We start from the raw sequence: 11,974 nt of genomic DNA, 5'->3' as shown, positions 1-11,974 counted from the left end.
CAGCGGGGACAGCCAAGAATCAGCAGTGGCTTTCAGGGATGTTTCAAGCCTCGTTTCTCTGCAGCCCCGTATTTCTGCTGAGGAGGAAGCAGGAGGAAACCTGCCGCTCCTTCCAAGTTTCTGAGGACCTGCTGCACCCCAATTGCTGAGGAAGCTCAAAGAGCCACGGGGCTGTGCTGAAGGAAGGGCCAGTGCTCGGTGGCTGGGTACTGCTGCAGCAGCACTCATAGAAAGGGATTATATTTCTGAAATGTTCTTGCTTAACATTCCTCAACTGGACCTTTCTCAGTTACACTTTTATTTTTTAATGCTCCCATTTCAGACTTGAGCATTAATCTATGGGTTTAGGGACTTTGATTCTCCTTTGGTCTGGTATGAGGCACTGAAGACTGCCGGCAACGGACTTAACAGCTGCTCCAGCAAATATCTGGCTCTGGGACGTGAGCACTAGACGCTCTCACAGCCTTGCCTGTCAAACTGTTAGAGGGAAAGTCTCTGAGGTGATTAGTCAACTAACATATCTAATAAGGGGTTTAAGCAGCAATCCATTATATTTAACAATTCTGAGAATTCCCTTTTAGTGTGCTGTATAAGAGACGACAGTGCAGGGAGCAGTCAGCTAAGCATTGAGTTCTCCCACCACCAACCAAATAAAGCTTGTTCAAGTTTATCATTAATTTTGCTTTGGTATAATTGATTGTCCAGATGTGTGAGAAGCTTTTACATACAGCAAAGTTCCTGCTGCTGCACACTTGCAGGCTGGACTGCTGCTATGGAGGCTCAGGGGAGGAGCAGGCGTTTACTGCAGCACAACAGGGATACACAAGAAGTTCATCACTGGTTTTTTATTTCTCTGCAAAGGAAAAGCAGGTACAAGGTCTGGCTTCTGGGATAAAAGTGTTTTGAAATGTGTTCAAGCAATGACTCGTAAAAGGAAGAGAAGAAATTTGGCTTACACCTACTTTTTGTTTCCTAATTTAAAAAAATCCAGAAGTAATTTGTTGTTTTAAAAAAGTCTCTCCATGCTCTTAAAAGTGGTTCTGTCAGCAATCTATAAGGAAAAAAAACATTCATCAAGTTATAGAACCCTAAGGAGGAAAAGTTTTAGCCAGACCATATATAAATATGCATTTTGTTCCTGATAAAATCTGTTTAACTCCAGTATCTAATGATATTTGGACAAAAAGATCTCTTTGTTAAAGCTCATACTCTTTTACTTTCTATAGGGATCTTATAATGCGTGTTCCTCATGGTCACCAAAAATTGAGTAAGACCAAAGTTTTCTGCAAATTTAACTTCAGTTGTGACTTGAGTATCTATCACTCCTGACGTGCCACAGCCCAGGCTCGCCTGGCCGAGCTGCTGAAGCTCTCCTGTGCCCCGCACCCGTTTCCCAGCAGGCCCAGCACAGCGACAAGGTGTGCACGGCCCACTATGAAAAACTATTTGTTAAATGGAAAGAACATATTGTTGCAGAGATGATCACAGCACGTATGCCCCGGAGCATATGGATGCAGAGATACGGGGGACACGAGAGCCTTTGTGTGGTGCTTGACACTGTCAGTCTTGCTTGAGGCAAGTGAGCTTGAGAGGTACTTCTCTGGGCAAGGCAACACGAGCAAGCTCTGCAGCGTCAGCCGAGCACCATCATCGGAGAGTGGACGTGACATTCCTGATCAGGCAGAAGCAGGAGAGGTCCTGCCCCCGTGCTCAGGCTGGCTTGGAGGAAGGTGTCTCTCGAGGTTTTGTATCACCTCACATCTCCCAGTGCGTCATCAGAACGCTCTCCCCACAAACACAAGAGCATGCAGGCCCAGTGTTAAAATTTAAGCCTCTTGCAAATTCAGCTGCAAGAAGGGAGCAAAGGAGATTTTAGCACTTAATTTTCCCCTGCTCTGTCTCCGTGACTTAGCTGGGACAAAAGATTTCCAAGGTTTATTTTGATGAAGCCTTGGTGAGATCAAATGCATCATTCATAGGAGAATATCTGTCTACCAAATTATATAAAAAGATGGCTTTCCTCCTGGAGACATATTTAAATATCATGTACCTGCTGTAAGCTCACCAGTACCATTCTTATTTTGCCATACTAGTCTTGCGGTTGGGGCCTGATTCAAGACCCACTAAAGGAACCCAAGCCTTGTCCTTGGCACTAACAGAAGCAGGCCCTTAAAACACACCCAAAAGGTCATGAAGAAAAGAAGAATAATCCCCTCACCAGCTTTAAAGGCTAAATCTCAAATGCATTTAACACTAAACTCTTGCTACGAAACTTGCGGGGGGAATAAAACAAACAAGCCTCTGTCTCTTGGATTGCTTTAATAAAAGGTTTATTGGAAATATTTTTGTGCAGACATACAACAGTCAACAATGCTGTTCAAAGCTACAAATTTTCTAAATTTTCCGAACCTTCTAAAAACACAAGTAAATGACCTTCATTTGTACTCAGTCTGGGAGGGAAACAAACTCCACTGTAATGGAATGCTGTATTTAAACTACCAGAGGACATTAATAGGACGTGAAAATGGTAACACTTCTAGAGGAAAAAACCCACACACCACTGCTGCTCTGCTGGGAGCCAATTAAACATCCCCCCACAGCATTACTCCTCTCTGCATATCCAGATTAAAACCTCCCCATCTGAAACAATATTTAAGCAATTCGAGTACAGATATGACAGACAAGCGGGCACATGACTTGGCTCGCTGATGAAAAAGATGCTGTTAAAGATCCTATCACTCAAGCTGCTGAATATTTGACCTCTCGGCGCAATGGGCTGCACTTCGGGGGCAGGAGGAGGGACAGGGGGAGGTTTTCAAGTCGGATGACTCTTCCAACACACACATACACACACAGTCCCGAAGGGCTTTGCTGCCTCATTGCTTTATATTATCTAGAGCCCTTTTTTTTTTTTTTTTTTTTTTTTTTAAAGGGAGTTGAGAAACAACTTTGAGCAACTATCCAGTCTAAGAGCTCTCGACGGTAAGAACAGCAAGTGCCCGCATTCCCTTCCTGAATCAAAATATCAATCAGATGGGCAAAGGAGAGCATATGCACTGTCTCTTAAATTCCGTGTTTTCTAAGAAACCCTGCAGAAGTTTTGAAATTGATTAATTTATGCCAAGACAACAACTGGAACATCTTTGCAGAAAAGCCACCCAGTAAGGTGGTGTGGCAGGTGCACCCACCCAGTGAAAACAGAGCTTCTTGGCTGCTGAAGTGTAGCAGCTCCTGACTGCCTTTGTTCTCAGGGCCTCCTGGTAATTGGGGCCTTTGGCCAATGGGAGCCGCTATTGACTACAGGTCAGATTTGGCCTGGGTATAAATGGAGTCCCCTGGGGAGCCATTTTGAGCTGGTGCCCTGGAGCAGCAGCTGCAGTCCAGGACTTGGTCCTTGGGTCAGGACGCTGCCCAAGGAAACTCCTCGAGGTGCCTTGGGTCGGGACGCTGCCCTGAGCAGGTCCTCGAGGTTGAGAGTCCTCACTTAGCATTTTCAGTTGTCATTAAACCCTAGGGAGTGTTGCTTTGTTCTGCGTTTTGGGTTGCCGTTAAACCCTAGGAAGTTGTTCTGTTCTCCTCTCACGGACATTTGAACCTGTAATTTACGGAGAGATAGTTAATTCTGTTAATAATAACTTTTTAATTTTTGGTGGTTGGTGGTTTATTTGAGAGCCTCCATAACAGGTGGTCAGAATTTAAAACAATCATGTCTTTTTGTTAATGTTGGCTTTTTCCCTTGGCTTCATCACTCCGTAATTACAAGGGTGCTGACCTCCCGGCTATGCACAGTGACAGTTCAGCAATATATTAGTCTTTTCTTCATCGCCAGACTTCTGCGTGACTGCCCAGAGCTGGGCTTGCCCACCAAGAATTTGTCATTTACCCACTTCTATTTCTCTTTAGTAGCTACAGAGATGCTGAGAGAGAACCATTCCTTTGTGGCAGACATCAGGAGAACCCATGTCACCTTCTTCACACACAAAGGAAGGCTTTGGAGAAACACTAGCACTCAGCTATGTTACCTTCTGTCCACACCACAAATGAGCAAGCCACAAATCCAAATGAAACAACCCCTTGGCTTCACACTCTATCACATGAAGACCCAGGTCCCAGATAAACAAGCCCCTTCCACCGGCCTGGGGGATAGGAACCTGCCCAGGAGCAACACCCAAGGAGAAGTCCTGATAATTCTCTATGAAAGACATTCCCCGTCAGGACAGAAATAATTTGAGTGCTCAATTCCTGCGGGTCCATGAGGCAAACAACAACCAGTAAAGAATTTAGCCATCTGTCATAAACCAGAAAACAATCTGCTAGAGCCAAGGGAATGCAAGCAGTGGGGATTCTGGCAGGGACACACTCCCTTTCTCCAAGCCCAGGACTCAGTTTGGTGCCAGAGAAAGCTCAGCTTCAGGAGATAACGGAGCTTCGCAAATTCACAACACAGCTCTCCTCCTTCCCAGAGCCGCAGAAAGGAACTGGAGAAGCTTTATCACAGCAAGGAAGGCTGAGGAATCCTTCCTCTCCCTTGCGTCTAACAGCAGCAGTGGACTCAGCCAAGCTATTGCATTTCCCAGTCCCTTCGCCCCTCCAGAGAGCCCACCTGAGAGCATGTTCCTGGTCAGATAAACCTGGCCAGGCTGTGGGTCACCGAGAACCTTTGGGATTCACTTGTGTGGCTAAGCAGCACAGGGCACTTTCTGGATTTCATGTGCAAACAAGGCTCAAAGCCTCCATTAATCTTGCTGCTAGGTACAAAAAAGCATGGAAAGAGTTCTCTGCACCCATGTGGATTTCTTCTGTTGTCATCTATTGTACTGACCTCTCCTGTGGTCTTCTCCAGACACACAGCTCTGGTCGCAAGCGCTGAAGGGCTGTGGAGGCTCTCTTAGGTGTCTGGAGAATAATGAATCTTTCAGGTAAGAGGATCTGAGCTCTCTGCCTCCTGGAGCTCTTTGGTTCTGAGAAGTCAGTGTAAGCAATATTGTAAGACTAGTGAAAATAAAATGGGAACAGGGCTGTGTTAACTGTGTAATCAAACTAAGGAGACTTGCCCCAATGCCACACAGGAGGAGAAAGCTCTAAGAAAATAATCAACACATATGGTTTCACCAAACAAAGAACCAAGCCTTTCCTGTATGGTACAGAAAATGGGTAAAAGCACGTTTCACTCTATTCTAACAGGAATTGTTTGCAGTCTACCCAAAAGGCTCAGCACCAGGAAGAGTAAGCTCTAAAAACCATCCATCTGAAAGCTCAGGTCATGTCAAAGACACCATCTATAATACAAAGACAACCGTGCCACCACATTACGGAACAGGCAGCTCCTCGGGGCTGACTCCTGGCCTGGCTGGAGAGCTGCCCTTCAGAGTGGGATCTGGGACAGAGGTCCTACACAGAGGGCTTCTGCAGAACAGCAACGCAGCTGCAAATAAGCAACACACTAGAGAGAAGTGTCATTGCTTGTTCACTCACCAAGTGACACAGCTGCTCACACAGGGCCTGACTGGTGGGATGGGAATGGGTCGTGTACAAGTCCAGTCATCAGATTCATACCTGCTGAGTCTTCATCTCTTGCATACCTTTTCACACTGTTCGCAGTGACAATTATGAGTTATGGCTAGGACAACACTTGGATTTGAATTCAAAACTCTCCCCATTTGATAGGCACTTTGGCTGTGCCTCTAACAGCTGCCTGCAGGACAGCCTCAGGGTTGCGCCCAGGGGATCCTGCAGGTACAAGGTAGGTAGGAAGGTCTGGATCTGTTTGGTGCTCAGCATCCTCAAAGAGACATGGAGCTGCAGCACAGACTCTGGAAGCGATGAATGAGTGCAAATGTCCTTCCTGATAGGATAGAAGGAGCCCAACTGTCCGGAGACTGAAGAATATGCATAGTCAGTGTCACGTTTCAGAAGCAAACTGCTACCCAGATCCATTAGGTATAGCAGAGACACAGCCAAATTCTCCTCCAACCCACCAGGTATTTCATAGTATCACTGTTTATTGTTAGACTCAACAAGACACAAAGAGCTCTCCCTGCAAACTGACTGAAGTTTAAGGCATTGATACTGTGTGATGATCCAAAACTAAGGTAAAATATCCTCAGTGCCTTAAAATTGGGGAGAAATCTGACAAATCCAAAGCGCTTCTTGGGGGTGAACACCCACTCAAGGGCCGCTCTGCTTCAGGCTTGAGCTGTGAGGCATAACAGCTAAAGGACAGTCCTCAGAGTATTTAAAAACTAAATTAAGTCATTATTTATAAAACCAAGGAGAATGCAATTAGGGCATCACTAGTCTGCACTGATGCCTGGAGACAATGCAAAACAGCAGATTTGGTGAGTTAGCCCAAAAAGGCAGAATAAGCCTGCAGGACAGGGACAGCGTAAGGACCGTGCACCTCTCAAACTCTTGGGGTTGTCCACAGAGGGCCAAGTTGCAGCCACTGACCATGTCACTGTCCCTGCATTTCACTTATTCTGATTCACCTGAGCTTTCTCTTCTTTATTTATGAGCATTGACTGTCTCCCAGCAAACACACTCCGGTACATGCTGTAAAAATAATGTAATCTTGGTAACAGGAGACTTCCCTGCAGCATCTGCTATTAGCTGCTGGCTGAGGCAGGGGAAGAGACTGCAAATTTTTGGCGTGCACTAAGAGGCATGTGGTCTAGTGAAGTGCAGATTAGCGAGGCTTGACTGTTATCTTAATTTACAGCCCATATAGTTCATGTTAACTCCGCATACACTTTTAGATACATTAGCAGCTTAGTTTGACTCAGATACTTTTATTGGTTATTTGCCATTTCTCCTTGACAAGTTATTACTGACTTCCCATGCTAGCTCCCTACAGCAAGACCTGAAGCCCTGTCAAGGAAAAGAAAATGTCAACAGACTTCTCAGCAGTGCTCAGCTCAGGCTCCTGCTCACCAGCTTTAATTTGCTACTAGGCAATCGTTAAAGGAACAGCAGCTTCTATGCAAGCAGCGATTATGGTGTTACAAAAAGAAGCAATCAGATCCAGGTTTAATTCAGGATCACCACTTCCTTCTGAACATTCAAAACCCCCCCCCCTACCACTTTGGTCAGTACAGAGAGCTGCCACAGAAACTCTTTTCTGATCAGCCTACATAGTTAAGTCTGGAAAGTCAAGCAGAAATCTTCCCTTCCTTCTGCTCCCATACCCTGTCTAGCTGATAACACTTTCACATTGTGCTTTCAAAGGTTGTTGTTACTGCTACATGCACTTGTGTTAACGAACAAGAAATTCTGTTGATGCAGAGCAGCTGCCATTCTCCTTTTGCTAACACACCACCAGAATACACCTCATCATTGTTCCCCAAGACAAGCAACTCCAACAGTCAGGCTACAGCAATACATTAATTACAATACATTAATTCCTGTAATGACTCCAAAGAACAAGAAGAATGCCAGGTCTTGACCTGGGTGGCCTCTACAGGATTAACTCAGCCAGAGATTAAGGCCCTACAGTGATGATAAAGTCTGACCTGCTAGCCCCAGTGTCACATACTGTATAGCCCTGTGACAAACCCCATGTGTAATTCCCATTGAGCTGACACCCAGCACACGTACCTCAATCTAAGCCACTACTCACTCTAGGGAGGGTTTGTGTTGTGACACACACTGACCTCAATTTACAGAGAGGTCAGAATGATACAGCCCATAGTCTGCACTAATAAAATAAATCACATTAGATGGCAGCTGCTCCTCCCCAGCATCTCTCATGTTCTGTAAAATTTTGTTGCACCAAGTTAAGAACAGAAAAGACTCCAGGATCCTTTCTATTCTCTGCTCAACACATTTACTTGCCCTTCTTCATTATCCAGAGGTTTTTAGAAGTTTTCTTCTATATCCTCATGAAAAGCCTCCAAATTGTTTACATACCAATGTTTAGTGTGTGGCTTAGAGTACAAAGACTAAGCTGATCTCTCTTTCTCTCGGTGGGAAGTTAATTTTCCTTGTGTTGTTACAAAAGGAAGAAACAGTTTGCCGTTTTGAGGACTGGCTTACACCACACATTTCCTAAACAGATTTTGTTTCTAAATAAAAGAAAGTGTTTAACAGGTTAGATCAGCATTAAGATTTAAAAGCTCCTGGGATCAGGTTTACCCTCCCCTTATTTATTCTCTGTACTAGTATTTGTGCCTTTAAACAAAATTAATCTCCCAGAAAATACATACACCCAGGCTTGGCCCCTTGACATTCATGCCTATGGCAAAATTATTTGCACGTTTCCCTTATTGCATAATTGTCTCATTAGCACTGCAGAAAGGTGGTGATAACTTTTCCCTCTGTGCCATCAGCCTAATCCAAGAGCAATCCTCCCTGCTGCTGCAGGAGCAAAATTTGCTTTTTAACATGGAAGGGGACTGTGAGCCTCCGCGGTGGCACTGGGAATTGAACTATGACACTTGTGCGCTGGCATTTACTCACAACCTTTAAGGAAGATTAAGTCAGTGGGCCAGGCTGGCATTTTCCCTTTCCTTGCTAAACATAAATATTCATATTAAAATTGCTTTCGGATATATTTAAATCAATAAAAAGTTCTGGATGACTGTCAATAGGGCAAAAAACAACGCCAACTTTTTAAATGCACAGATGTAGTATATACATTAACCATGAAAACTGGCTAAAACACAGCAGTATTTATGCTATTCAGAAATGTGGCTTGGCGACTAAAATTAATAGAACTTGTCTGGAAGACAGTATAAGCTTTCTAAGAGCTCTTTCAGCTTTAACTTATGCCCCAGTTTTTGCTTTTTTTCAAAATTCCAATCTATGCAGCAGCACGTCTGTCCCACTGGCACAGCGAGGCCACGGAGCCAGCATTCCTTCCAGGGCTCATGGGTCTAAGTGTGTCGGGAAGCCTGTTGATGGATCAGATCTAGAAGAGGGACTGGTTTGGCTAAAGAAACAAACAAACAGTAGGTCTTCTCTTCACAATGACCAGCTCTGTGTGTACCTGTGTGTGCACACACGTGTGTAAATTGTTCCTAACTTTCCTTTGCAAGTCTATCCTACCTGGTCAGGGGAATGCTTCTAGAGGGTTACAGTATCAGGCTCCTGTGCGGATGTCCATCATCTTTCTCAACATCTGACAAGCTTGGTCCTTTTAAGTTCTCACCATTTTGTCCTGTTAAAGTGGGAATGGGATCATGGAGGGAAATCCCAGGCTACAGTCGAAGTACATGTCCAAATACGTCATGAAGAGTTACCAGGAGGCACCTATTTGAGTTCATCTTTGTGCACAATGCTATGCACTCAAGAGAACTGCCCTGCCAAGCTCTCCAGCTTCCACATCCTGGCTTTGTAAGCTATTAATCGGGTTTTAGAAAGCTAAGATAGAGCCCTAATAAATCCTGTAATATATTCTATGTAATTGTCCTGGTTTTGATCAGGATGGAGTTAACTTTCATTGGAGTATTTCATACCATGTGATGTCATGCCCAGGGATATAGGGGGGCAGGCGCCAATTTCGGGTCCGGCCCGGGTTTGTGTTGCTGTGGGGGCGGTCACCGCGCTCGGTAAGCCACTGCATTTCACCCATTTCTTTTTGGATTCACTCTTGTTACTGTTGTTCTCTTGTTATATCTATTACTTTCTTTTTATTCAACCTACGAATTCTCTTCTTTTTCTGTCCCTCCCCTATTTCACCGGGGAGGGGGAGGTGAACGGCCGGCCACGTGGCGTCTGGTTGCCAGCTGAGTTCAAACCTCAACAGTAATTCATTGCTATCTTGTGTTATTCTGTCATAAGAAGGCAAATAAGCGTTTTTAGCTACAGATTGTGTTGCAATCAAGTTTTATGCCAAATTGTCTCTTAAAAATTTCAGCCAAATTAGTAAACAGCGAATATCTGAGGGAGTAAGGTTTGCATACAGCCATGGGCACTTGGTCTGTGTGTAACAAAACAGGCAATCTCAGCACCCCGTTCCAATTAAGCAAAGGCTGATTTCACATGGAACATAAATTTTCTGCTTTTCTCCCAGAACAACCTTATGCTGATGTTTTAAATAGTGGTAAAACATTGTTTTTAATTTCACACCTCACACAACACAGTCAAATGCTTCATAACAACATAAACAAAACTTTAGGCAGAGCTTTGCAACTGAATTCAAACAATGATTTCCCCCTACAATATGTACTCAAGGTTTGCAGGGAGAATACAGAAACTTGTTGGCTAAGGCCACAGAAATGAGTTCTCTTGTGTTTTGGCTGCTGCTGCCAACCCTAGTCAAGAACATGTTAACAGTGGATGCACTGATCCAAATCCCATTATTCCCACCACCCATCAAGTGAAGAACCGTTTATTCTATTTCTGCTCTCCTTTTGGTTGTATCGTAGGATCGAACAACTTGCGACTGGGAAACAACACCATGTTCTTCTTGAGAAAATGCATACCCATCTGAAAAAGCAAAGAAAGAAAAAAAAAATCACTGGAGTCAAGGTCACAGCCTGATTTTAGGAACAGTTCTAGGCATCACTGAAGTTATCTGACTGAGACCGCGACAATCTTAATTTCTGTGCTGTGCTTCTGGCATTTACAGCTGTGTACTACATTGCCCACGTGGCACAGAAAGGATGTCTGCTGCCAGCTCAGTCTTACTGCTCCGCTCCCCAGGCCAGGTTAGTGTACACAGTCAACATTTCCCTCTGAGTTAACCTGACTAATAAGCTACAGATTGATTTGGACACCATGTGTACTGCCACAGTGGCAGAGCTTCTTAAAGACTTAACAGACAGGTAGAGATTTGCATTTTGGCTCGACTCCCCTATCGTCTGCTTGGTATCGGCAGTTTCCCTGGAGGAACATGAAAATGTCTAGACCACAATTAGATCTGAGTCACATCTTCCTCTTAACTCCATTCAGGAATTTTTTTTACAAGTTTCTAGGTGGTATCCGACAAATCACACCAAAAAACTCTATTCTCTTGGCCAGTCACCCATATCTTGACTAGAACAAACTTAAACATATTCTGGAGGTCTCTATTTTGCACAAATTAATCCTGCTAGCTAGCACAATCCTTCGGTCTCCCTAGCAGTTACTCAAATGAAAATAACCATGTGTCTGATTTCTTTTAAAGTATTGTGGACAAGGCAAGTGACATTTCTGACATCACTTGCAGAACACCATGTTACTGTTAAAACAGTCACAAAGGCCAACATGGTGAACATCAAGCAATATTTAAAGCAGACATGACCCTACAGAAAATTCTGAATGGAAAACTATACCAAAGGACAACAGACTTTGTGACACCAAGGAAAGGTGACTTTCAGGTGTAAATGGGTAAACCAGAAAGGAGAAGGGCAGATGAGCATAGTTACGAAAATAGAGAAATAGGAAAGCCACAGGCTATACAGAACCAGATAGTGCTTTGTAGTAGGAAAGTAGGGAAGAATTGGGAGATGTGAACGCTGCCTAGGAGAATCCAAGTTATACCATGGCTAACTCTCCATGAGCAACTCTCCATCTCCCCCAAGCCGCTCTGGAAGCAGGAGCTTGTGAATTCTGAAATCCTGCCCCAAATTCACCCCAGGCTGGAAGACATAGCATCAGATAAGGACAGATGTCCCAATTACTGCCCAAGTCTTCCAGGATCCTCCCTTAAAAGGCTCAAGGTATACTCCCCCCTGCTAGATCAAGTACTGAAGTGAGGTAAGGCTGGAGCACAACACAGAGGGACCCTGTAACAGAAAGGCACATGGGGCTGACCACCCTCTTATGGCAGGGGTCATGTGGGGCCCCTAAGCAGTTTGGTGCTGTAGACTGAACTTGCTCCCCATTGGCCTGAATGCAGCCTGCTTTGAAGCAGGTGACTGATGCTGGTAGGCAGGAGAAGGCCAGAAGTGAACCATAGCCTGAGTGACACTTGTTAAACCTTCACCTTGACAACCAAACTGGGACCACGTGAGCCGAACACAGATGCTCAAGCACTCCTAGATCTTTTCCTCTG

At 44.6% G+C, this 11,974-nt stretch overlaps 1 protein-coding gene across 3 annotated transcripts in view; it reads right to left on the bottom strand.

Annotated features, from left to right (window-relative positions):
- Positions 1 to 2,313: 2,313 nt before the first annotated feature.
- The window catches only part of ATP8A2 (ATPase phospholipid transporting 8A2), a 355,523-nt gene continuing 345,862 nt past the window's right edge, over positions 2,314 to 11,974 (bottom strand). For 2 of the 3 annotated variants that reach the window (XM_074859964.1, XM_074859965.1), the window contains one exon: positions 2,314 to 10,425. In XM_074859964.1, coding sequence (XP_074716065.1) covers positions 10,328 to 10,425 — 98 coding nt within the window. In that variant the 3' untranslated portion in view covers positions 2,314 to 10,327. The remainder of the gene's footprint in view (positions 10,426 to 11,974) is intronic. The other variant, XR_012627702.1, reaches the window with a different exon arrangement.

Source organism: Strix uralensis, chromosome 2 (genome assembly GCF_047716275.1).
Source record: "Strix uralensis isolate ZFMK-TIS-50842 chromosome 2, bStrUra1, whole genome shotgun sequence".
Classification (NCBI taxonomy): domain Eukaryota; kingdom Metazoa; phylum Chordata; class Aves; order Strigiformes; family Strigidae; genus Strix; species Strix uralensis.
This window is presented reverse-complemented; position numbering and strand designations above follow the sequence as displayed.